Source organism: Beta vulgaris, chromosome 2 (assembly GCF_026745355.1).
Source record: "Beta vulgaris subsp. vulgaris cultivar EL10 chromosome 2, EL10.2, whole genome shotgun sequence".
Lineage (NCBI taxonomy): Eukaryota > Viridiplantae > Streptophyta > Magnoliopsida > Caryophyllales > Amaranthaceae > Beta > Beta vulgaris.
Genome location: NC_079203.1, coordinates 55,855,812 through 55,880,597, shown reverse-complemented (window position 1 = coordinate 55,880,597; position 24,786 = coordinate 55,855,812). Strand labels below are relative to the sequence as shown.

The 24,786-nt window shown below is 34.7% G+C and overlaps 3 protein-coding genes across 3 annotated transcripts; 2 read left to right on the top strand and 1 right to left on the bottom strand.

Annotated features, from left to right (window-relative positions):
* The first annotated feature begins 263 nt into the window (after nucleotides 1–263).
* On the top strand, nucleotides 264–5,577 carry LOC104903295 (uncharacterized). Its single transcript, XM_010691316.4, has 7 exons — nucleotides 264–822; nucleotides 1,875–2,673; nucleotides 2,939–3,218; nucleotides 3,333–3,440; nucleotides 3,554–3,832; nucleotides 4,253–4,396; nucleotides 4,932–5,577. Exons 1-7 carry the CDS (start codon nucleotides 534–536, stop codon nucleotides 5,109–5,111), a joined length of 2,079 nt encoding a protein of 692 aa, XP_010689618.2. The 5' UTR covers nucleotides 264–533; the 3' UTR covers nucleotides 5,112–5,577.
* Nucleotides 5,578–7,062: 1,485 nt separating this feature from the next.
* Nucleotides 7,063–12,632, bottom strand: LOC104903308 (uncharacterized). The gene is made up of 3 exons (XM_010691325.4): nucleotides 12,472–12,632; nucleotides 11,890–12,100; nucleotides 7,063–7,803 (listed from the first exon to the last, which is right to left on the bottom strand). The coding sequence occupies exons 2-3, from the start codon at nucleotides 12,084–12,086 to the stop codon at nucleotides 7,371–7,373; spliced, it is 630 nt and encodes a 209-aa protein (XP_010689627.2). The 5' UTR covers nucleotides 12,087–12,100; nucleotides 12,472–12,632; the 3' UTR covers nucleotides 7,063–7,370.
* Nucleotides 12,633–19,366: 6,734 nt separating this feature from the next.
* LOC104903313 (uncharacterized) lies at nucleotides 19,367–24,786 on the top strand. The gene is made up of 6 exons (XM_010691329.4): nucleotides 19,367–20,196; nucleotides 22,196–22,324; nucleotides 22,404–22,524; nucleotides 22,714–22,795; nucleotides 24,100–24,253; nucleotides 24,331–24,786. Exons 1-6 carry the CDS (start codon nucleotides 19,879–19,881, stop codon nucleotides 24,463–24,465), a joined length of 939 nt encoding a protein of 312 aa, XP_010689631.2. The 5' UTR covers nucleotides 19,367–19,878; the 3' UTR covers nucleotides 24,466–24,786.

The following is a 24,786-nucleotide window of genomic DNA, read 5'->3' as shown; positions in this document are numbered from 1 at the left end:
TACTGAATCTACCTTTATATCAAAATTAAACCGTCTCTTTTAATAATTTTTGTATAGGAATTCGGATCCTACAAACCCCTCAAAGCAAAAAAAGTTAAAAGAAAAGGCAAAAGCCAATTGTTTTTTGTGGCCCCCATTTGAAAGTAGGTGAAGAAAACTCATATCTCCCGTTGTTTGCTTCAATATGTTTTATGTCACATTACTCACATATGACATACCATATTATACTATAATCACATTACATTACATTACTCCTAGTACAACCAGAATATACTAATTTTGCAAATCAAAAACCTTTTCTTTTTCTACACTACTCTTAAACTTACAAACTTACAAACTTACAAATTGCAATCCATAATTCATTCTTATGCAAAAATATGAAGAAAACTCTCATTTTTTTAAGTCTTTCATCACCTTTCTCTCTCCTCCACCATCATCATCATCATCACCTATGACTCTTTTTGTCTCCTCTTCTTTCTTACTATTAATATTATTTTCCAAAATCCAAATTTTGAATTTTTCCTCACTCTTTAATGGAGTTTCAAGCTGTGTTAGATTTTTTCCGCAATAATAACTTTTCTGAAGCTGAATTTGCATTAAAACAAGATCTTACTGAAAGAAAACAACTTTTTGGTTCTAATGACTTCGAGAAGTTTCTTTCTCCGATGAACCCATCTCTTGCTCCGGTCAAACTTCCGGCCCAATCTCACCGGTGGGCTAATGGGCCTGTTTTGGGTTCTGGGTCGGGCCCAGATTCTTCTGGGGATGATGAGTTTAAAAGTTTGGGCTCTTCTACTTCTGTCAGTGCTGTCTGTTCTTCAGGTTTTTTTATTTCTTTTTTACTTTTTTTTTGTTTATTATTTTTAATTTAATTATGATATTCATGTGAAAGTTTTTTTTTTTATAAAGTTAGTTGTTGGTTGATGCCTTGATGGACTGCCTTAGTGCATATAGTGTAGTGTATATATGTTGAGCATTAAATTTACAAGATCATACTGCATTCAATATATTGGTGATTTTAACCTATGTTGCTCGATTGAGTGTCTAATTGGATACCCGTGTCCAAGTGTCCGACTCGGCTATTTTGTAGAGAAAAGAAAAGTTTTTGATTTAAAATGAAGTATCCAAGTGAGGTGTCGTATCACACGATACGTGGTTTTTGAGGTGGATGGAGGTGTCGGAGTAAGATAGATTTTAACTGCTTTTTTTAAAATGACATAAAAGATGCATTAAAAAATGTAGGAGAATTATCCAATATCCGTGTTTAATGATAATCAATGCTGGTCCTTGTTTTATCAATTAATGTTTTTTCATTGTTTTTTTCCTTTTTAATGAACTTAGATTTAAGCGCCAAATTTAGAGAAAAATTGGTACTAATGATTTTGCTTGTGTAATCCTTAAATTCCTTATATGATCATTTCCAAATTTGATACATGCAACACAAACAAACAGATAGGAAGTGGAGTAGAAGCTTTCATAGAGATATGGATGAGTTTAGTTGACTTAGAGGAGAAATAGTTGACTTTAGATTTAATGTGAAATAGGTGAGTTGAAATTTGAGATGTTTATAATCTTCACTTAATTTCCTACTCTTTTAGGATCAAGACAATGTTACCTAATTCGCGGTATGAGAATGGGTATAAGAACACACTTTGCTGCCTAAGATTGTTATATAAGCCCAAAAGTCCACTTGCATATACAAATATACGTAGTTTGGATTGCAGTTCGCTGGGGTTTAGCGAATTAGGTAACATTATTATGATATAAATGTATAATTAGTGAAATGTTCATTGTTCATTGTTCATGTCAAATGAAGTTCTGAACTTCTTTTGTTTCTTTGGCACCTTTTGATGTTGAATCATGGATTCTTGCAGACTTTACGAATCCATATGGACATCGTTCTACGACACAAGCAGATTCAGACACTTCCTCTGATAGATTGTCTCAGTTTGGAACTGCAAGAGAATACAATGATTTTGATATGCAAACTGACTTGTGGTATGATGACAAAGATGATGGACCATATATGACTCCTAGCTTTGGTGGGGTAGACCCTTTTGGCTGTCCAAGTGAGGATAAATTTGTCATGACTTCTGGGATGGCAACTAATCTATCAAGAAATCCGTTTTCATTCAATCGTTTATTAGAAGAATCAGAGGAAAATGATCATCATTTAGAGTTTCCCTCTCACTCTCATAAGATAGCCTCTGATGTTGTTGTTAATGGTCAAGTAAAGGACTGTTATCAACTGGATGAGAAGAAGGGCTATCCAGCAGGGGTCGAGTTGGATCTTGGACGTATCGGTTCTCGTGATTGTGAAGACTTTGATTCCAACCTAAAAGAAGTGATCTTGAGTGAGTTGGGCTTGAAAATTGCTAAGCAGAGGCTTTCTGATACTGAAATTTTGATAGAAGGAAACGAAAAGGATATGACTGAAGAATTGGATGGCTCTAGGAGTATCTATGAAACTGATAAGCAGGATTTGCTTCTTGTTAACAGTTGCAAATACAACTTTGGAGCTAATGATGAAGAGGAACTGGTTAAAATAACTGAAGAACCACGCAGTGCTATCAATGAGCAGGAAAGCACGATACTAGACGAGATTCCGTATGGTGAGACCAACGAAGATGATTATGAAGTATTTAACCTAAGAATCATTCACCGGAAAAACAGGTTTGCTACTTGTCTTTCTTCAAGGTCATAAATAACTTCAAATCTTGGAAAACGATTGCTAATATGTTTGCATTATAGTAGAAGTGTGGGATGAGTGATCGGAGTAGTAGGTTGCTTATGTTTGCTCATTTATTACAATGTAGGACTATGCTTTAAGTTCCATATACTAGCTTGAAAAGTTGCAGAGTATTAATTTAGCAATGGACTTTTATGTACGGTGGGTTGTTAGCTCATAATATCTACATACTTTCGATGCCATCCACAGAACAGGATTTGAAGAGAGTAAAGAGTTTCCTATTGTTCTACACACAGTCATCGCCGGGCGGTATTACATTACGGAGTACCTGGGTTCTGCTGCTTTTAGCAAAGTTGTTCAGGCTCATGATACCCAGACCGGAGTTGACGTTTGCCTGAAAATAATAAAAAATGACAAAGATTTTTTTGATCAAAGTTTGGATGAAATCAAACTTCTCAAGTATGTCAATAAGCATGATCCTGCAGATGAGCACCATATTTTACGTCTCTATGACTACTTTTACCATCAGGTTCGTATACTGTGGGGATCTTCGACACTGGTTCTGTTCTTATATTCCTCTTTCCTTCCCATTACATTTTTGTACGAAGTGATTAATTGCAAAAGTTCTTCTTTCCATTTACAGGAGCACCTTTTCATAGTATGTGAACTTCTTCGAGCCAATTTATATGAATTTCAGAAATATAATCTGGAATCTGGTGGGGAGCCCTATTTCACGATGAGTAGATTACAGGTACTTCTGTTACTTTATTGCCTTTTATCCCATCAACTCACCCGTGAAACTGTTTTTAACAATGTAAGTAAATAACTAAAATAATGAGCGTTCCTCAATCCTTTACTTTTTAGGTTATAGCACGGCAATGTTTGGAGGCATTGGATTACTTGCACAGTTTGGGGATCATTCACTGCGATCTGAAACCCGAAAATGTTTTGATCAAGAGCTATAGCAGATGTGAAATAAAGGTTATCGATCTTGGAAGCAGTTGTTTTGAGACGGACAACTTGTGTCTCTATGTTCAGTCTCGATCTTATAGGGCTCCCGAAGTAATTTTGGGGCTCTCTTATGGTCCAAAAATTGATATCTGGTCTCTTGGCTGTATTATGGCTGAGCTTTGCTCTAGTGAGGTAAGTTGAACTCTAGAATTTACTTTACATATGAATTAAGTACTCCCTCTATCCCTTAATTTTCTTCACAATTTCCATTTTAGTTGTCCCAAAATCTTTTTTCACACTTATAATTTGAATTCGAGATGACAAATTATGAAAGGGACGAAGGAGTAGTAACTTTATAAAATTGGACATGTTTTCCCTCATTATTGGATCTGGTTGAGAGGTGTTAGTAAAAACATCTTCAATTACGATTGAGAGGTGTTAGTAAAAACATCTTCGGTTATGAAATATGATAGAATTGAAATTGTGTTTGGTGATTAAATGGAGCCATCGGTTCAGTATTTGGTCCTTGTCGGGCTTCCTGTTGATAATCTAAGCATTGTAGAATCCCATGTAAAAGACTGCTTTCTCATAAATTGTTATGGTTGTTGCTAGGTACTTTTCCCGAATGATGGTGTTGTAATGTTGCTGGCCCGCATGATTAGCTTGCTTGGTCCTATTGATCTGGAGATGCTTTTGAGAGGACAAGAGACTCACAAATACTTTACAAAGGAGTATGACCTGTTCCATATTAACGAGGTTTGTGCTCTTTATCTTCTTACCAACCTTATCAAGATATTGCAAGATTTTGAAGATATATGTTATGCACTAAACCAAGGACTGAGGGCTTGCTCGGCAAATTTAGTTGGTGTACTAGTTATTAGTAGTTGTAGTTGTGAATTATTAGTGCTCGGTAAATGTAGTTGTGAATTTACACCTTCAAAAGCTACCTTACCCCCCAAAAGCTACGAATATACTACCTCAACCACTAAAAAAACTACCTCAGAACACTACTTCACCGAACCTTACTTTCCACATTTAGTAGATTTTTGACTTCCATAGATGCTGACGACCATGGCCTAATAAATCTGTGGTTTCATGTGATTTCTATAGCTCTAAACCTCCATTACCATGTTAAAAGTGTTCGTTAGAGTTCTGAAAACTTCCAACATTTTGTAATTTCCAGAACTTAAGATTTACTATATGTACTTTAAATTAAATTTTGCATCATTTTCACTAGTTCTTCGGAAAAAGCTGTTCTTGAGCTAACATCTCCTCGAACATTCTTTCTTAGGATTCAAATCAAATGGAATACATAATTCCAGAACAGTCCTCCTTGGAGCTTCATCTTCCAGTTTCTGATGCCGGTTTCATGGACTTTCTAAGGTATTTGCTTCAAATAAACCCTCGAGGGCGCCCTACAGCAAGGCAAGCGCTTGAGCACCCTTGGCTTTCCTTACCATATACTAATTAACATCAGCATCATCACCTGCAACAACGGTTTGATGTCCCAATGTGTGATTTCTTAGCATTTTATCAGTAAAGAAAAATAAAAAAGAAAAAAAGAGTTTTTCTTTTTGAAGAGAAAGGCTGGGGGATTTGCATACTTGCATCTGAAGCTGTTTGATTTGGTTGAGTGCAACTTCTGTGCAAAATACCTATCGCGTATCCAAACATCTGTAAATATTACAGACACAGGATGATGTACATACTACATAGTGTAGTAGAGTTTTTAGTGTTTCTTTTTTCTTTTTTCGCGATAGGTTTTTTTCGGCTGTTGTTCTTCTCCCTGTAGTCGAGCGACCGAGGATTGGTTCCCTGAGTGCAGGCTAACAGAAAAAATATGTAGCAGCTTCAGTGTATAATGTACTGTATGTTCATAATTTGCTGTTTTGCAGTGTTGATGAAGTGCATGAATGGAAGTCTTTTACATGTTAGAATCTTGGTCTATGAGGATCATTTGTTATCTACTGGAATTGCTTGCATAGCAACATTTGGTCTTTCCATTTGTTTTTTTTTTTCTAAAAGTTGAATCTGTAAATTTTGACCATAAATTTTCGATATATGCAACAATTTTAATAAAATTGATCCATGAATAATTGTCAAAAATTATCTGAAAATTATACTACCATATAAGTATATATTTTTAATGCTTAGTCCTAAGGGATCTATATATCAAAAATACTAATAAGAAGAAAAAAGTTATAGAATTTTATTAGATGTGTCTCGATATGCAGTTTTTAAGTACTTTATTAATTTTTTTATAAAATAGTTAATGAAAGATATGAACAATCTGGAGACCATGCAACAAGAAAATGGAAAAAATTACTATAAGAGGAGTATGAATAATTATGAGTATATGTGAAAAAATGATTAATATATTTGTAAAAAAAAAATGTTAAAATTGCGCATTGTACGAGAGAACAAGTATTAACCTAGTTATCACTATTTTCTAATTAGAGAAAAGGTAAAAGATGTAATCTTCACAAGAACAACTTAGTAAGAGTATAAGATACTTTTTGATTTTTATCATTTAAAATATACCAATAATTTTTGAGTTATGAATCATCGATGGAATTCATATTTGACTATTTTCAATAGACCAATTTAAAATTTTGATCTATTAAAATAATCACCCTATATAAGAAATTAAAAGAAGAAAAGAAAAGGTAATATTTGTTCCCTTCCTCTATAATCAATTCTATTTCTTTTCCTACAATAAACTTTTGAAAATAAGAAGATTCTTAAAGTGAGTAGATAGAATTGAATTGATTTGGGGATATTATTCAATAAAGAATTAGATTGGGCCGAAAAGTATGGAAATTAGATTAAGAGGCACCAACTTTAACTCCAATGGCATAAAAATTTGCCATGTTTAATATGTGTGTCGACATTGATCGGAATCTATACCATAAACAATTATCAACTTTGTTTTACTTTGTATCACTCTTTTACTAAAGTTGGGCTCCACATGTTGACAATCTCAGTCAGACTAAAAGGAGAAACTGAACATCCACGCCAGACCTATATGCTCAAATAGTACCAAAAAGCGTCAAACTACAAAGGCTTATTCGGCAAAAATAGCTGTTAGAAGTAAGTTTTTAGTTTCGGCGGTGAGCTTTGAGCTTTTAAATGCCAACTGTGAAGGTAATTGTTAGTTTTTAGCTACGGAGGTAGCTACTAGCTTTTAATTGTGAAACTGGCGATATAAAATAGAAGTGTTCAGTAAAAATAGTTATCAGCAAAATTTTAATTTGTAAATAATATGCAAAAATAGTAGCTTTTGACAAAAGCTGCTCAAAAACTAATAATCTTAGCTTTTGACAAAAGCTTCTCAAAAACTAAAAGCTACTTCGCCAAACACTAAAATAATCTTTCAAAATCTAAAAAGTACCTCAAAAGCTACACCAAACACGCTTATTAGATAACAAACATCAATTCATATTAAGGCTAGAACAAAAAGAAAGCTGCCTCATTTTGCTGCGTGCGCAAGTAGGGCATATTCTGAAGACGCCTCTCAAGTACTTTTTTTCATCAAAATTCTGAGAGTTGCATATAGATTATAACTATCATACAAGGGCTCTTATGAAATTAGCCTACATGATTTAAGACTGTAAATGTAACAAATGAATATTTTAAATTCTACAGCCACACGAGTAACGATGCAAAATTGGTGGTTTACATCCAAAAAAGAAACTTGCAAAAAGCTCAAAGGTGGCAATGAAGTCCCATCTCAAGCATTAGCAACCATCTGCTCATGATCTGAATGTGAGCTTCCATCTGACTCACCGACCTGGGGATCTGATGTTGCCTCAGACTTCGTTGAAAATCCATACAACCGTCTTCTGAATTCTCTTCGAGCAGATTTTTCATCTAGTTTCATTTCCTTAAAACTTTGCTCAAATTTTGCTTCATCCTGCGGTGAGAAGAAGGATACCTCCATTTGCCCAAGCTCGGCGTACATCTTCTCAATTTTGGCTTTCCAGAGAAGGCCCATCTCTGTGTCCATCTTATGATACGGTGTCTTCATTAGGTACTCATCAATCCCACCAGCCTTGTCAATGCAACGTAGGGCATGTGTCGTCACATGGACACGGATGTGGCGGTCGAGAATGTAACTGAAGAGTCTTTTCTCTTGGACATTAGGCTTCCAAGTTTTCCGTGTCCTAATAAACACAAGATTATTTATAACTAAGCTTAGCAAACAGTTGATACAAGAAAAAACAAAATCCAATAAACTACTCAATTATTGGATGAGTAAGATCCTGAACATCTTGAACGTGACAATTAGCACGCATGTAGCAACCAAAACATATAGGAAACTTATTGGCATGAATGAGTAATGAGAAATTAAGGAAGAGAAAAACAAAAAAAATCTCAGTTTAGATCTGAGTATAGCCATGTAGCCCAGGTCTACCCATTATTGGATAAAATAAGAACAAGCAATGAACAAGTTAAGTGAGTTAATCTTTTGTGCTTAAGTGCGCAGATTGTCTATAATCTGAACAAATAAAAATGCTTCTAAGGTTCTGGATTAGCTGAGAAGGGCCCATACCAAAAGAACCTATGAGAAAAGCTTTATAGTACCTTTCCCTGATTGGGCATAATTTTTCTACAGTCAAGGGACATTCATAGGGAAGGGACCCAAACATAAAGAAACCAATTAGAAAAGCAGATTGTCCATGTTAAATGGCAAACCAGTATGAGAAGAGTGGCTTGCAACCAAAAGCATTACTATCTTCAAATATCCATCACAATTCTCTAAAAAATTGGTGTTCACTTAAGATGGGTCATTTAGATTACAGGAATAAAAAGCATGACAGCTTCACCCTGCTATAAAAAGAAGGTTTAGCACAATCATAGGAATTTCTTTGGTCATTTAATATTGCAGTATAGATACCCAAGTACTGCTAAGACAAGAATGTTTGTGCTTGGATCGTTACCTTACGAATAGATGGAAAAATTTAAAATCAGGCTACTGGCTAGAGTTGTGTCTGATCAGTGAAAACTATCAAAGCACTATAATGTCAAGTGAACTACTGCTAGAAAATAGACTTTGTGGTGATCTCATAAGGCAGAATTTTATATTAATGAGTAAATGTAAGTTTGCAAAGCAGATATCGAAAAGCCCAGGTAATAAGGTGTTTGAGAATTAAGGACTATGAACAATATGATATTGAATTAAAGTGATCCTAATGGATTAAAAAGTGCTGTGGACTAAAATGAGAGTGCTAATGCCAATGCGAAAAGTGTTATTGCTAGTAAAACCTCTTTCATCAGGAATATCTTGATGGAGTAGGATGGTCGACGTTCAAAAGCTTTTGCTGGATCTAGTTTCCAGTGGGTTAGCTCAGCTGGTGCCTACATACGACTTCCAGACTAGGTAAGGTACTAGGCAGGGCAAACATCAATATAGACAGTCAGGAGTCTCCAAAAATGAATAGCTCCATGATGCTTCTGATGTAACTGTTGATATTACATTAAAATGATTTCGACGAATTCTGAGTAAATGGCAAAGCATGAATTTCATTTTCATACTTTAAATCCTGAGATGAATTTTTCCTTCAGGGTTTATAGTCATAACAGTTACGTGACTAAGATAGAATCTCTATATCCAAAAGATAATGTCTGACAAGGATTTTCACCAGTATTGAGGAGTGTAAGCAATTCATAGGATTCGACAAGTATTTTTATTAGTTTTGTGGCTAAATTGAAAGATGACTGGGTGTTGTTTCATCTCAAGGAGAGCATTTATCTTGGGGTGCGTTTACTGCTTGGATGCTTCAGCAATTATCTGCTCTGTACTTGGGTACCAATTTTTATCAAGGGCATGAGAGCTAGTTACCAAATATTCTTGATCTTCTCACACCAAGTACAGTCCTCCAGAAGCGCTCAAGTCCTCACATCCAAAATAGTTAATGCCATCCATTGGTTGTTAGTTGTTACTTGTTAGGGGGAGCCCAAAAATATCCAGGTCAAAACATGGCTTATGCAGGTATTGCCAAATGAAACAACAATGTCACATGCAAGAAAGGCTTTCTTTGCACAAAATGATAGTAGAAAGGACTTTATTGTTAGAAGAATGCAAGAGTTTCACCAAATTGCCCTTGACAAGACTAAGCTACATAAAAGTTGGCAATGCCATAGTCCTCAGGTACATGGCCAGCTCAAATTAATAAGACACTGTGACTCAATCCTACTTCCAGACACAGGCCATAAGACACGTCATACATAATGATGTACAAGCTAAGATTTCCATTTAATTCTAACTTCCATGACTCGACTACTCACATGTTATGAGCGCGTAGAAAGAAAATACATGGCATACCTGTCCTAAAAAAAGAAAGAAAGAAATGGACATTACCTAGATACTGAGAAGCTACCCAAAAAAATCATTTCTAAACTAGAAATGTAAGCAAATCGTATAAATTAGCAGAAAACTGACGACCAAGAGCTCCATGTAAAGAGGAGAAAGACAGGACTAGAAAAGCATCAACAAAGGACATCTGTTGTAGATGATGCTCATTGAAGTGTCGATCATGTTGATCTACTCGCCTTATCCACCTGGACACAGCATCGTGATTGGTGACAAGGTAGCTTTCAATCTATTAGACAGCGTCTTTAAATGATAGGAGCTAAGGACTTTACTCTCCAATCCCCAATAGAAAAAATCTTGCACTATAGGAGGGTCCCATGAAACCCGATCCTTTCTGCGGATTGTAGGAGATGCTTTAAGTGGATCTTCTATCATGTTTAGCTATACAAGACATCCTACTCAATTACAAAATCAAAATTTGACTTCCTAAAACCTCATCTTCAAGCTCAAAACCAGTTAAATTTCCTCTTCCTTTCCAGTTCAGAACTCAGGTAGTCATGCTAGAGAGTGAGATGGAGTGCCTAACAGAATATTGTGAACTGCAATTGTGTCATGTACTCAAGTGAAGTGACTGAAGTCAACAAGGACATGCCCAAAAATTAGTCGTGTCCAGATTAGGATTTTGGTATCATCCTTACAGAGGAAAGTGCTCCCGTAAGACGAGTCAGATATGACTTGGAGCTTAGTACCTAATGAGGAACTGATGCATACAACCTTTACAGAAAAGATACAAAAAGTACCAACTAGAGTGATAGGATCCCCTTTAGAACTCAAAGCATCTTGGTTCTAAGAGTAAATACTAAATAGAATCACGGAGGTTTGACTCAATGATATTCAGCAAAGTTGCCATAACATTTAAGTAATGACCAACCTAAGAACTATATGGAACCTCCAAGAAGGCTAAAATTAAAGACTTTCCTTTCTCCCATTGGAGGATAGTGACACATATTTTGAATCTGTCATATGAATCTTCAAGAAACGCAAAAAACAGAACCTAATATTTTCACCCAAGTTAAGTTGTCATGGCATGACCTTTTAACTTTATATATGTAGAGGCTAAGATGACATTCTATAACTTGGAGGAAACTTACTAAGGTGTTGATCTAAGATATTGGCAGTTTGGCACTTTGTCCTCTCCATAACTGTTGTTTAGAAGTGCAAGACAAGTCGAAAAGCCTCAAATATCCCTTCTTCTGTCAGTTGGATAGCTCACATTAAGTTATACTTACCAATATCCCTCTATATTACCTACAGAGAACCACTCGGCATTTGTTCTCTATGACATGTAGGCCTAACAAGTAGGCATGAAACAACTTGAAGTTGGGACATCCATAGATCAGCTTGACTCAGGATAAACTCAATGATGTATGTAACAAAAACATCATAACAAGCAACAAATAATGATGTAGTTTTTGGAATCTTTTCTCTTTCCCATTGCTACTCTACGCAACTCCCTCACTATTTACCAAAAATCAAGATATGGGGTTAATTAACTACCATATTTAAGTCAAAGTTGATATAGCTAAGACACGGTGCAAAATTCCTCTGTATTTTAATCAGTTCACTCATTTTCTGATAATCCATCCACATTGCTCCGACTCTTCACTTTCCCAAGTGGAAAACTCAACATTTTGACAAGATTACAACACTTGCCAGTTGCCACTTCAATTTCGACAAAAACGTGCAAATTTCTTTGTCAAATGACATTGTCCAACACTCAAACAGATTCTACATCTTACAATAGTAGCACACACACAGACACACTAGTGATGGTAATATAGTACACATTATACACAAAGCGAAAACAATGAAATATCTAATCAACATCCAACATATCAACAAATTGAAACCGGGGAGTAGAGTTCGAAAAACATACTTATTCCCTCCATCTTCACTAACTTGGTTCCCAAACTGAATATGACGACCGGCGTAAAGTCCTCGCTTAGCACGACCCATAACTACCTTATTATTGGGTAAATTCTTCTTTAAAGCCTCTTTTACACCCCTTGTAATGTTATCTTCTCCCACTTTCTTCAGTATCTTTTTCATTGTTTCTTTTGACCTAAATGCCATTTTTCTCCACTACCCTATTCAATATCACAATTCACAAATCAATCTTATGCACCATACCAAAACATTAAACCCTAATACAATACACAATATCAATAGAGAAATTAAAGCTAATTGAAGTGTTAAACTCCATTATTTAAGGGTTCTCATCTAATCTGATAAACAACACAATGAATTGATGCAACATTATTACCACGTTTCCGAAAGTTCTTCCTACTTTGACCGATTTCGTCTTAAATAGGAACGACAAAAGAAAATGGAGGGAGTAATAAAATAATAATGATAATGAGAATTTTTCATGTAATTGAGAATAATTATTCAAGAAATTATGATGTTAATAAATGATATTCACAACATCAAAAGAAATCCCAGAAATTGTTTTATTTACCTGGGGCAAATTTGATTCAAACTTAATCAGCTCAAATGTTGAGATGAAATTGCTCACTGACACTGTAATTTGCTTGAAAAATGGGAGGAGAGAGAAAGATGAGATGGTTTAGAAACAAAGTAACATGAAATTTCTTTGTGTTGCAATTATAATAGAGGATATCAGTTCTAACTCGGCTCGAAAAGAGCCCAATCTTGGTCATGTATTTTTGGACCGACTTTGAAATTGGCCTAGCTCAGGCTCAGCCCAGATTATTGGAGGAAAAAAGGGGCTATGGCCTATGGGCATGTTTATTAGTCTCGAAATAATTTTTGGTCCGTCTCCGTTTATTTTGGAGGAAAACGTCTTAATTTTTCGTTATTTGGTTAGATAAGGGATTTAAAAAGGAAAATAAAGATCATGTTTGGCAATTAACAGATAGTTATTAGCTTACTGTATTAGCTGATAGCTAATAGTTGATTGTATAACCTGATTTGACTAGCTGATTGTATTAGTTGTTTTGTATAAAGGTGTTTGTTAAGTAGTTGATAGTTGATTGATACATAATAGTGTAAGTTATGACCAATAAAGACATGTGCATGATTTGTTGTTGTACTTTTATTGTTAATTAGTGTAAACTTTTAGGACATAAATGTAAATGGCCATTCATTTCCAACTCTCTAATGTCAAAAAGCTTTTCCCTCAACTTATTTAAAAATAGCTTTATAGGCTCAACACTCAAATTAGAGGAATGACTAGTTAAATCTTCTAATACTTCCTCCGTTTTTTTTTTTCATGTTACACTTTTGAAAATTGCGATTACCTAGGCAAAAAATTAATTGGAGATTAGGTAAAAGCAAGAGTGGGGATTTAAGGGAGTGAAGATCACCCCTCCCTCACCCACCCCAGCAGTCCCACCCCTTCCCTCTCCTCTCAACCAGCCCCCACTCTCTCCTTCTCCCCTCCACTCCACCACCGCAGCCCCTCCCCCACTCCCCCTTCCGCCGCAGCAGCTCATCTCCTCCCATTCGAATTCTAGATCTGACCTCACCTCCTCAACCCTCGTCGTCGTCGTCCTCACAAGCGTAGCACACATCACTCTTCCGCCTCCCGACTTTTTCTCTCCTCCTGCAAACCCTCGTCGTCATTCGCCTCCATTGTTGTTGTTTTCGTACTTCATTGGTCGGACTTTGATTTTGTGAAGGATTGGGTTGGGCTGCTGGGTGGGTGGGGGAGGGTGGTGGAAGAAAAAGAAGAGGTTTAATTAATTTAGATTAGTATATAATAAGGTTAAATCCATTAGATTTGATTTTGGTTAGTTGTTATAAGTAAAGGTAATTTGGTGAGTTTGTAGCATAAAACATTCCATTTTGGGGAAGGAAAAAAAGTGTAACATGTATTTTGCACCATTCCGTTTAAGGAAAGTGTAACATGTAAAAAAATGGAGGAAGTATGAGTTGAAACCTCACGTTTTTCCCCAAACCTATTACCAAACAAGGCCCTAAAGATAGGTAAAAGTATGCTATTCGTTTGTAAACAATTTCCTCCAAATGTAATAGGAAACCATCATCATCCACTCTCTCATTCCCAACATCTTCATCCTTTCTTTTTTAGCTTACTATTTTTCCATAAAATCTAACGAAGAAAACTAATAATCATTTGTGTTTTCCATCGAAAAATATTTGGAGAACCATTTTCCATGAAAAATGTTTCCATCAAATCAATCGAACACTAAGGCTCCGTTTGGTTGGATATAAAACATTTTTAGTGTAAAATGTCTTTCAGGGAAAACAATTTACAATGGAAAACAAAATTTCAAAATTAGTTTTCCGTTGTTTGGTTCCATATAAGAAAAATAATGAAAAGAAAGGAAAATAAAAAAGAAAGTAACGAGGTAAGGAGATGGGGGAGATAAGAAAAATGAAGATAACCGTTTTCCTTTCATTTTGAAGGGAAAGTGATTTTCGATCATTTGAAGAATAATTTTACTCCTGGAGAAAATAATTTTACACTCATTTGCAAACCAAACAATGTAAAATAAAAAATAGAAGAAAATAGTTTTTCAGAAAAACGTTTTATACTCTACCAAACAGGCAAACGAAACCTAAATCAAACTTAGGTCCGGAAAGCACAACTTGATTTTACAGTAGGGGTGTTCATGGGTGGTTAACCGTCCCGAAACAATATTTCATTTCGGTAACTGACCCATATTTTTACTAGTATTGCTGTATTGGGCACAAGATTTGATTCAAAACAAACCACCTTTTTCCAAGACGAAAGCTCAATCTAGCGCGATCTATTATCAATTTATCATCTCTAACAATAGTAACCTTTTTTTTTCCCCTACAACAAATGAAAGTTGATTGATGTTGGCCATGTTGCTTTTCTTTATTGATGAGCACTGACTACTGAGACAACTGACCCATATTTACAAGCCTGAATGCCTATACCCTTGTAAGAGGGGGAGTGAACAGCTGCAACTTGCTACATTAAAAACATGTAAAAACATCTACTCTAACTACCAGATTAAAAAATGGAAATGGGCCTTTAAAACTTTTTTTAAATAAATATTTTTCATAAATATTTTTTTTTTTGGCCCCTTTCGAGAATCCGTAGTAGAATGAATTTCCTCCGGGCTACCTCGCACATAGTCGCTCACCCAAAGGCCCACCAGCCCCAACGCTCGCTCAACAATATTGAAATTTTGTTTCTACCAAGATTTGAAGCCATATCATTAGACCCAATGATCCTTGGTAATTTTCATAAGTAATACTCCTTCCATCATAAAATATAGTTCATGTTTCTTTTTACATAGTTTCCAATACGTGCCTTTTATCTATTTTATTTCAGATTAGTAAAAAAAATATAAAAAAATTGATATTATGAATGTACATGTTGAGACGAATCTAACAAGACCCACATGAATATGTTTTCTTGTATACATTAATGAGAATATTTGATTAAAAATTTTAAAATTTGACTCCCATAATAGAAATAAAAAGTATATTATAGGACGGAGGGAGTATGTCAAATTGTAAGTCTATAGATTGTACCCATAAACGTAAAAAAACTCTATTATGAAAGACACCAATATTGAAAATTCTTATAGTATATCTCTTCCAATTTATTTTCCTTAAAATATTAAATAAGTGCCAAGCTACTTTTCATAATTTCATTGCATAATACTACATCCGTTTCAAATTAATTGTTACACTTTGACATTTTACACTATTCACAAATTGTACTTTGACCCTCGTTTGTGATTTATACGTAAATAAAAACATAGTCATGTGGGATCTTGTTAGATTCGTATTAGTATGTATTTTATTAATATGTAGTTTTTATATTTTTTGCAAATACAAAATTAGAGATATAAAGGCTCAAAGTAGTGCATCGGCATGCGTGAAAAGTGTTACTCTTGAAACGGATGTAGTAATTGAACCACCCATGACTCCCATACAACAGGTTACTCTTGATTATAGTTTATGTTCAATGAAAATGCACAACAAATTTTTATTCCAACTCTTGGATGTTGTTAACACCCAAAACTCTTTGGTATAGACTTTTTATACCCATTAATCTATGGTAGAATACAACTCTTACGAATAGAGAGAGTATTATCTAATTGAGACCATTAGATAAATAAAATTGGACTAGTCAAGACTCTATTATCGCATAGTCCGTGTAAATGATAGAGTTCGAGGGAATTATGAGAAAGAACACAAACAACGTACACCTTATCTTTACCTTCCAAAAATATTCTATATGGACCATATAATTTAGAGAAACTCTATCTATCAACATTTATTTTGGTAGTTACAAAAAAAAAATACATTTTTCAGACTTTTTTTTATTAGCAGACCAAAAACCAATTCATATTAGCCTGTAGGACACACTAGCTCAAAGGCTAAATACAAGGCTAAACAACCTATAAGTAAATATCCCAACATATTATTTCGATGAAGATTCGAAGTAATACTCTACTAAAATACCACCACTTTTTCGCACCTTTGTCGAACTTATAAATTACTAATCTTGAGCCATCTAAAATAAACCAAATAACCTTATACTTCATTTTCTTATCCTATATACCCAAAAAGTCCAAATATATAACCCTGGAAATCCTATTAAAACTTTGAGGGCCATTAACTGAAATGTAGGCCATGTTCAATAATGTTTTGGACTAAAAAACATGAGAAAGAAACACATGAAATGAAAATAAGTTGAGGTTCTTACTGTCATATATAGTATATGTTCAGAAATCTCGTGAGTTTCTGGCATATGATTATGAGTCAGGTATAATTAACTGATACTCATCTGGAACCCACTTCGAACTTCAATGGAGGAAGACGACGCACAACTACGTCCACTAACCTACTTCCGATTTGTCTTTTCTTATTGCCTCTTTCTTTCAACTACTATCAAGCAGAAGGAGTATTCTTTTTTCCCACTTTCTTGCATGCATGCATACACCATTACACCCTATATACTTCCTTATGTTTTACAAACCTCCGTTTTTTTAATAAGCGACACATTTCTCTCTTTTATATGAAAGGTTTTTAAGAGAAATGTGATGCTTACTAAAAAACGGAGAAAGTATTTTTTTAATAATGCTTTGTAAAGAAAACAAATTGACAAAAAGGTAAAGTTTAGTAACACGAAGAAAGTATTATTTTAATGATGCTTTGTAAAGAAAACAAATTGACAGAAAGGTAAACTTTAGTATCATGCTGTTCTTACTTTATTATGTTTTGAATGATTATTTAATTTCTATATTATGATCAATAATATTGGAAAACTTTGCAATTCTAAATTGTGTAGTGGTATTTATTTGACTCGTAATTAACTAGTATTTGTTTACCTCAACTTTTTTTTTTTACTTATTATAGCTTTTTTTAGATAACATATATTTGAATAAGTTCAGATAAAATAAAATGTTATTATATAACTCCATACAACTTAATACACTGATGAAACGATTTTAAAGAAAATAAGTTGAAATAAAACTAGTTCAGATAATATAATTTCAAACAAAATCAGTTGTCAGAGATAAAAGTAATATAAAGTAATGATACAACATATGATTTCATACTTTTATGGAGCATTATAGTCCAAGTTTTGAAGTATGTCAAGAATTGAATTAAATTCACACCAATAATCAGATAATAAAAGGAGTATTTTATAGATATAAAGATTATTTTTTAAATAAGGATGCTACGTAATTGGTTGTTGGATTTACTTCATTGGTTTGACCAATCATTTATGTCGGTAATGTCTTTGTTGGTTGTTTAATTATTGGCGAATTACATAAATATTTGTAAAATTAGTTGTTGGTGTTGACTGTTTAGTGTAAGATAAGGTTAAAGACAATGCAATTAGCTATAAAAACAAGTTTTTTCTTAGAGTTGAAAATTTTGCTTAAACTTGAACATTGGGAGACTATGCAAGCCAACTACTCTGTTTGTTTCTTAAAATTTGCTCACTTATACTTTTTGCATTTGTCGATGTAAAACTTGTAGCATAAATATCTCTAATTAATTATATTTAAATATTATAAATAATAAACAATTGATATTTTAAAAGTACATATTGAGATAAGTGTATTAAGGTTTCACATGATTAACTTTTTTCTTTATATATAAAACACAAATGTTGGTCAAATGAGCGAAAATAAATAGTGTAAAATAACATAGTCTAACCATTATTGTGAAGTAGAGGGAGTAGTAGTTTGAGTAAAACAAAATTAGATTACTCAACACAAATCCACTAAGAAGTAAGAACTCCAATTATATTGCGTGTATCCGAATACCTTAATTCATAAACTCAACAATTTAAATACCAACAATTTAGGCCATGACTAAACATTATTCAACCAATGAACCAAAAATGGAAGCCACTAACTCAATAGAACCCGAACTCATAATCATACAACCACAAGACACAACACAATATGACCAACTCATTTAACAAAATAAATATTCACTAGAACCACAATTAATAAAAGTCTTAACTCAGTCTCAAAACATCAAGACTCAAGACTCTTGCTATATTTGGGGAAAGACAAAATCTTGAGTTGGGTTTTGATATTTAAAACTCTTCTTACGACTCTTGTCATATCAATGATATTTTTTTGGGCAGTAAAAAAATGTCATGTGTCATTTTTTGGTGGAGTGAGTTTGAGTAATAAAGTATAAAATTAGAATGAGTCTAAAATGAGTTTGTAAAAATAAAAAGGAAAATGATATACATAGCCCTTAGGGCTATGTATAAGGTGCTTAAAATGGAAATAAAATATTGAATCAAGCATTTATTACCTCAGTTGATGTGAAAATGTATCTTAAATTCTTAAATTATTTCTACTTAAAGAAATGTATTTAATGCTTATATGTATCCCTAATGCTTAGGGCTACATATAACATTACCCAAATAAAAAATAGTGAAAAACTGATGTGATATAGGCCATGTTTGGTAAATGGCTTTCCATTGGCTTTGGACTTTTGACTTTTCAATTTGCTCAAACAAAAAAGTATTTGGTCATTGGCTTTTTGGTTGGCTGAAAAGCTGGCTTCTAAGCCAAAATCTGGAGCAGCTTTTTGGATTGACTTTTGGCTTACTAACCCACAAACTCTCTAATAAACAACCAACAATGATAATTAATTTTGCCAAATACTTTTGCAAACAGCTGACTTAAACAGCCAACTTAAAAAGCCAATACATACCGCAAATACTTCCAGTCAGTCAAATAAGTTAACTAAACCCGCTAAAAGCCAACAACCAATTATCAAATAACCGCATAATCGAAAGTTTGGAGTTGAGAGTGAGGGATTTAAAGACAACAACAAGTGAAACTCAACTAGTAGTACTCTATTTAAAGAGATAAAGAAGTAAAAAAAATGGAGTAGGTGCATTATTATTGTTCCTACATTGATACAATTACAAACTCATTGGATTTAGAGAAAAATAACACTGTTGATGGTGGTAACAACTGACAACTTCACGATCTCTCAAGTCTCAACTCTTCATTTTCTTTCTTCAATTCTCTCGTCGCCTCATCTTCTCTAATCCACCATTTTCTCTCTCCAGAATCTTTCACTGTTTACAGAAAAACAGCGCCCGCAGAACTTGAAGAAGATTAAAGGGAGGAGAGAGAAAAAGGAGAATCGAGAAAAAAAAGCCAAAAAAAAAGTAGCAATCCATCAATCAAATCAATCAATCACTATTTCACTATTTTTTCGTATTCTTCTAATCTTTCGTCCGATTCAAAAACAGTTAAGATAAGAAGTGATTACCAATTACCAATTACATACATATCAATCGAAATTGATTTTCGATTCTCATGATATAATTCAATTGATTCCTAAAAATGATTTCCACACTATTCTAAAACCCTAATTCCTCTATTTTTTCAACCTAAAATTCTCCCCAATTATGGCGCAAACTGAAGTATATGCGCCAAAATCAGGTCAATTATGGAAAACAGTATTGAATTGGTTAGCGTTCTTGTTTCAGATCTTTGTTCAGATCGTTAAAGGTACTCCTTCTATGGCTCAAGTATTCAATAGCATCGGATTCAGCCATGGCGGACAAACTTCGTTTCTCTCTCCTCCCTCTTCTTCTCCTGGTTTTAAACCTTTGCCTGTTGTTGAAATTCCTCTTCATAGTTCTTCTGCTACTGCTGTTGATATTGGCGTGGATGATGATGCTGAAGTTGGAGATTCGGTTGTTTCGCCGTCGGATAAGCTCACGGTATGTTTTTGTTTGATTCTTTCGTTTGTGGTTTAGTTGATGATTTTGAGATTGTGTAATTTTAGATGAACATAAGTTTGTAGGGTGTAAGTTATTGTTTGGAATCCTAGATGGCATCTAGCTTAGTTGGTAAAATCTCGTGGTGATGGTATTTAAGAGTTGGGACTGAATTCGGTCTACATCATTGTGCTTAGTCGCTCTGTACCTCCCCAAGGAAAAATAAGTTATTATTTGAATTTTGGGAACTTTTAGTTGTTATTTTGTAAGTACTTTAGAAGATAACGTTCTTTCTGATTGATGGTAATTAGGATTATTGGTTTTTAGTATAATGGGTTTTTCGATGAGTCAAAGGGAGTTCATTGTGAGAGATGATTATTGGTGAGTATTGGAATGCAATTGAGCACATTTAGATGATTGGGTTTTTCGATGAGTCAAAGGGAGTTCATTGTGAGAGATGATTATTGGTGAGTAATTGGAATGCAATTGAGAACATTTAGATGATTGGGTTTTGAGAGAATGGATGATGAATTATTGAGATGGATTTAATCTTTTTCCCATGGAAGGTGTCGGGGTATATCGGGGTTTTCCCTGATTTATGGGCTGGGGGTCTGGGGGTCTGGGGGAGGGGTGGCGACTGGGGTGGGCGTTGAAGCTCTGCTGCAATGATTTTTCGTTCTTGTGAGTAGTGTAGTGCTGGCTTGATGGTTTATATGGTTTGGGTTGGCTTGATGGCCCTCTTGATATTGTTTGATTTGATTCCTGTTGTAGTTTGTGTTTTGCTGGATTGCGTATTTGTCAGCAGAATTCTGAGAATCGTGCTATGCTCATGATCCTTTTGTGATCATTTGTGGTCCGGCGTGAATTTTTCAGGTTAAATAAAGAAGTTTGCTGATGAACTGTTCTGTTTCAAGTTGCACATCATTGTAATTATTGCTGCTGTATCATAGTTGAAAGTTTCTGGATTTTATGTTGTATTGGTTGTAATGTTTTTGAACAATGAATTTAGTCTTATATCATGGTTTCCTAGGGTGAAAAAAAGAAAAGATAATGGGAGTGTTGTGGTAGTGCTTTTGCCTAGGTATGGTTCATATGAAGGACAAATTGGTGAAGTGAAAAGCCAAATCATTGAGATATGGAAGTTTCCTGTCTTTGAGCACTGCTCATTGATTTCTTTTCTAATGATGTTGTATAACAACTCACAAGAGCTCAGTAGTTTTGTCCATATTTTTTTTTTGGAAAGGTTTGTCCCTTGAACTTATGTTGCTCTATATTTTCTTAGAGCTATTCTTTGAGTTTTATTCTGACTTCTCTTCATTAAGTTGGGTTAAACTGGGATGTCCTGCTATGAAGTCTTACTGAGCTCAGTGGCCTATTAATTTTACACGGTACAATAAAATTGTTTTTACAATTTCTACATTTCTTTTAATAATTTATCTCTACCAATCTTGTGAGCCTTCTTTTGCATTAACCTTGTTTTTCTGTTATTTTATCATCTCAAAAGTCTGTTTGTGCTCAAAGCCTACAGTGAAGTAGTTTTCTTTCCTCTGTAAACATTATTCAAAGTGTGCAACATATGTAAATATTATTGTCCTATCGTAGTCATAATATTCCCAGAATTTCTTGATTGAGCCCTCATATGCTGTACCTATGAGTCTCCCTATCTATGCAATATAAAATCTCAAGGTTGGAGGCATAGATTCATAGCCATTTCTGATTGGCTAGGTGGTTCAAAGAGCATTAGATTTACAGGTTTGTCAGATGTTCTCTATGGATGCAAGGAATACATCGGACACCTTTCTCTTATAGTATGTTTGATGCTGCATTATTCTATGTGAAATTGGTATTTAAAACTGGTTATATGGGGTAAGGTTTTGTGGTGGATTTTCCCGTTTAATCTTTCATATGTGCACACTTTTGCAACCTTCTGCTGTATTTCCATCATTTAGTTTTCACTTAATGATCTCCCCTTAATAGAGGTGCCTCACTATAAATGGTGCAGGTCGTTCTTGATTTGGATGAAACACTAGTCTGTGCATACGAGACGTCTAGTTTGCCACCTGCACTTTGCACACAAGCGACTGAAGCAGGTTTGAAATGGTTTGAGCTGGAATGCGTATCATCAGACAAGGTATTGAGTTCTTTGCAGTTTCATCAATTTTTTTTTGTGGTTGTTCAATGGATCTTGATTTATGTATCTCTAATTGAAGGAATGTGAAGGGAAGCCCAAAATCAGTTATGTCACAGTGTTTGAGCGTCCTGGATTGCATGAGTTCTTGGTACAACTTAGTGAATTTGCAGATTTGATTCTTTTCACAGCTGGACTTGAAGGTTCACATTTCTTCTAATTTTTCAAACTTTTACTTACTTTTGGCTTTCATCATGCTCACCAGTCATTTTTATAATGGATAAAACTAGAAAGCTTACTTAGAAGCATATGCGTGAACATACTGTGGACTAGCAAAGGTGCTACTGTAACCCTGTAAGAGTAACTGTACTTATTTTTCTTTGTTTGAACAGGTTATGCTAGACCTCTTGTTGACAGAATTGATGCTGACAATCGGTTCAGTCGTCGTCTATATCGGCCATCAACTACTAGCACGTTAGTATCCTTAAACTCGGGATTTTTATTTTCCTGCTTGCATAGATACTGTAGTACATTGTCTTTCTATGGTACGAATGAGGCTCCAATATTTGACCGCCTGAAATCTGAAATCTGAGTTGTTAGTTATATATTATCTTGATCTTTTCCAGGGCAGTTGTTGAGATCCCACCCCTCTCCCTTCTTGCAGGCAGATTTGTGAAATGAACTTGTTTCTTCCGCATATGCTGATCACAGCATTATATTAATCTCTTATTATTGTTGAGAAAGTTACCTCTGCTCAAAAAAGGCAGTAGCTGGTATCAGTAGCTAGTTTTTGATGATGAACAATAAGTCCCTTTTAGACACTTAGACTTGGTACTTTTCTTGGATGTTGATATGGACTTTGCTTTGTTTAGATTTACCAATGCCTTAGGATGTGTGTGAATGTCACGTAACATTTTGTAAGAGAGTTGCATGACCAATCTGTTCTCCCTTGTTTGGAATAGTTGGATCAATGAGGAGAAGCTGAGTGTGATACTTCAACATTTTTGTGTGTGGTTTCTGTGCCGAAACTCTCTGGTTCCACTTTTATATGAATATGTTAGAATTGTGTGATGATGCTGGTTTCCCCTTCTTTTCTTCTGTGGCGGGCAAGCGTGTGAAAGGATCTTTCTCTTTAAATGCTCTTTCTGGGAGCATTCTTTTTTTTTTTGGACAAAAATTGATCTTTAAATGCTCTCTCTGTGAGTTGTTAGTTATATATTATCTTGTTTTTCTCTGCGGCCGTTGTTGAGATTTCTGACCCCCTCCCCTTTTGGAGGCAGATTTGTGGAATGAACTTGTTACTTTCCGCATATGCTGATCGCAGCATTATATTAATATCTTATTATTGTTGAGAAAGTTACCCTGCTCAAAAAAGGCAGTAGCTGCATCAGTAGCTAGTTTTTTATGATGAACAATAGTCTTTTTTAGACACTTAGACTGGTTAACTTTCTTGGGTGTTGAAATGGACTTTGCTTTGTTTAGAATTAGATGGACCAATGCCTTAGGTGTGTGTGAATGTGATGTAACATATTGTAACATGAAATTTGTGATTATCATTGTTCTGAAGTTAAGCAGTCAAAAGGTTTAATAATCTGGCGCTTATTATTAGGTTGTGACTTGTGGGTTTGTTGTTTAATCTCTGTCGTTATTGAGTTAGGTTTCTTCAGGTGCAGCTGTATGTGAAATCCAGTCTTTAGCTCATATAGGTCATGTTTAATAAATTTACAGCACTCATATACTTGAGCTGCTTTGCACACTCTGATTTTGTATACTTACAGGGAATACCGGGATCATGTGAAGGACCTATCTTGCATCTCTCAGGAGCTATGCAGAGTAGTTATTGTCGATAACAATCCATTCAGTTTCTTATTACAGCCACTAAATGGGATTCCATGTGTACCATTTTCTGCAGGACAACCACATGATGATCAGGTAATTGCAGTTCCAGAATAATTTGATAAAAGTTATTCAACCCATCATTTACTCAATTATTTCCACTTTTCGTTCAGCTTCTTGAAGTGTTACTTCCGATCCTCAAGCACCTCTCACTTCAGGATGATGTTAGGCCAGTCTTGTATGAAAAGTTCCATATGCCCGAGTGGTTCCAAAAGCACGGAATTCATACCCCTTGTTGGACATTGTAGTGGCAGCCTGAAGAGCATTATTCTTTGGCTGGTAACCTATGCATTTTGGAAGCAATGTATTCATTGAACTTGTATAGTGAAGAGGTGATTTATCAGACTTAAATTTCTTCAGCCTCAACGAAAAATTCAGTGCTAAGGTTGTGATAAAACTCATTGTATTTTGTTTCCTCTCCTTTTTGTATGTAGCTTTGTGAGAGTAGATTTTTCTGTAACTTTGTATGCTTTAGATGTCACCCATTGTAGTTCTGTAAGTTTCAAATCTTGTATGTATGCTCATTTTTAAAGATAATAAATACTTCTATATATATGCAGTTTCAGTTT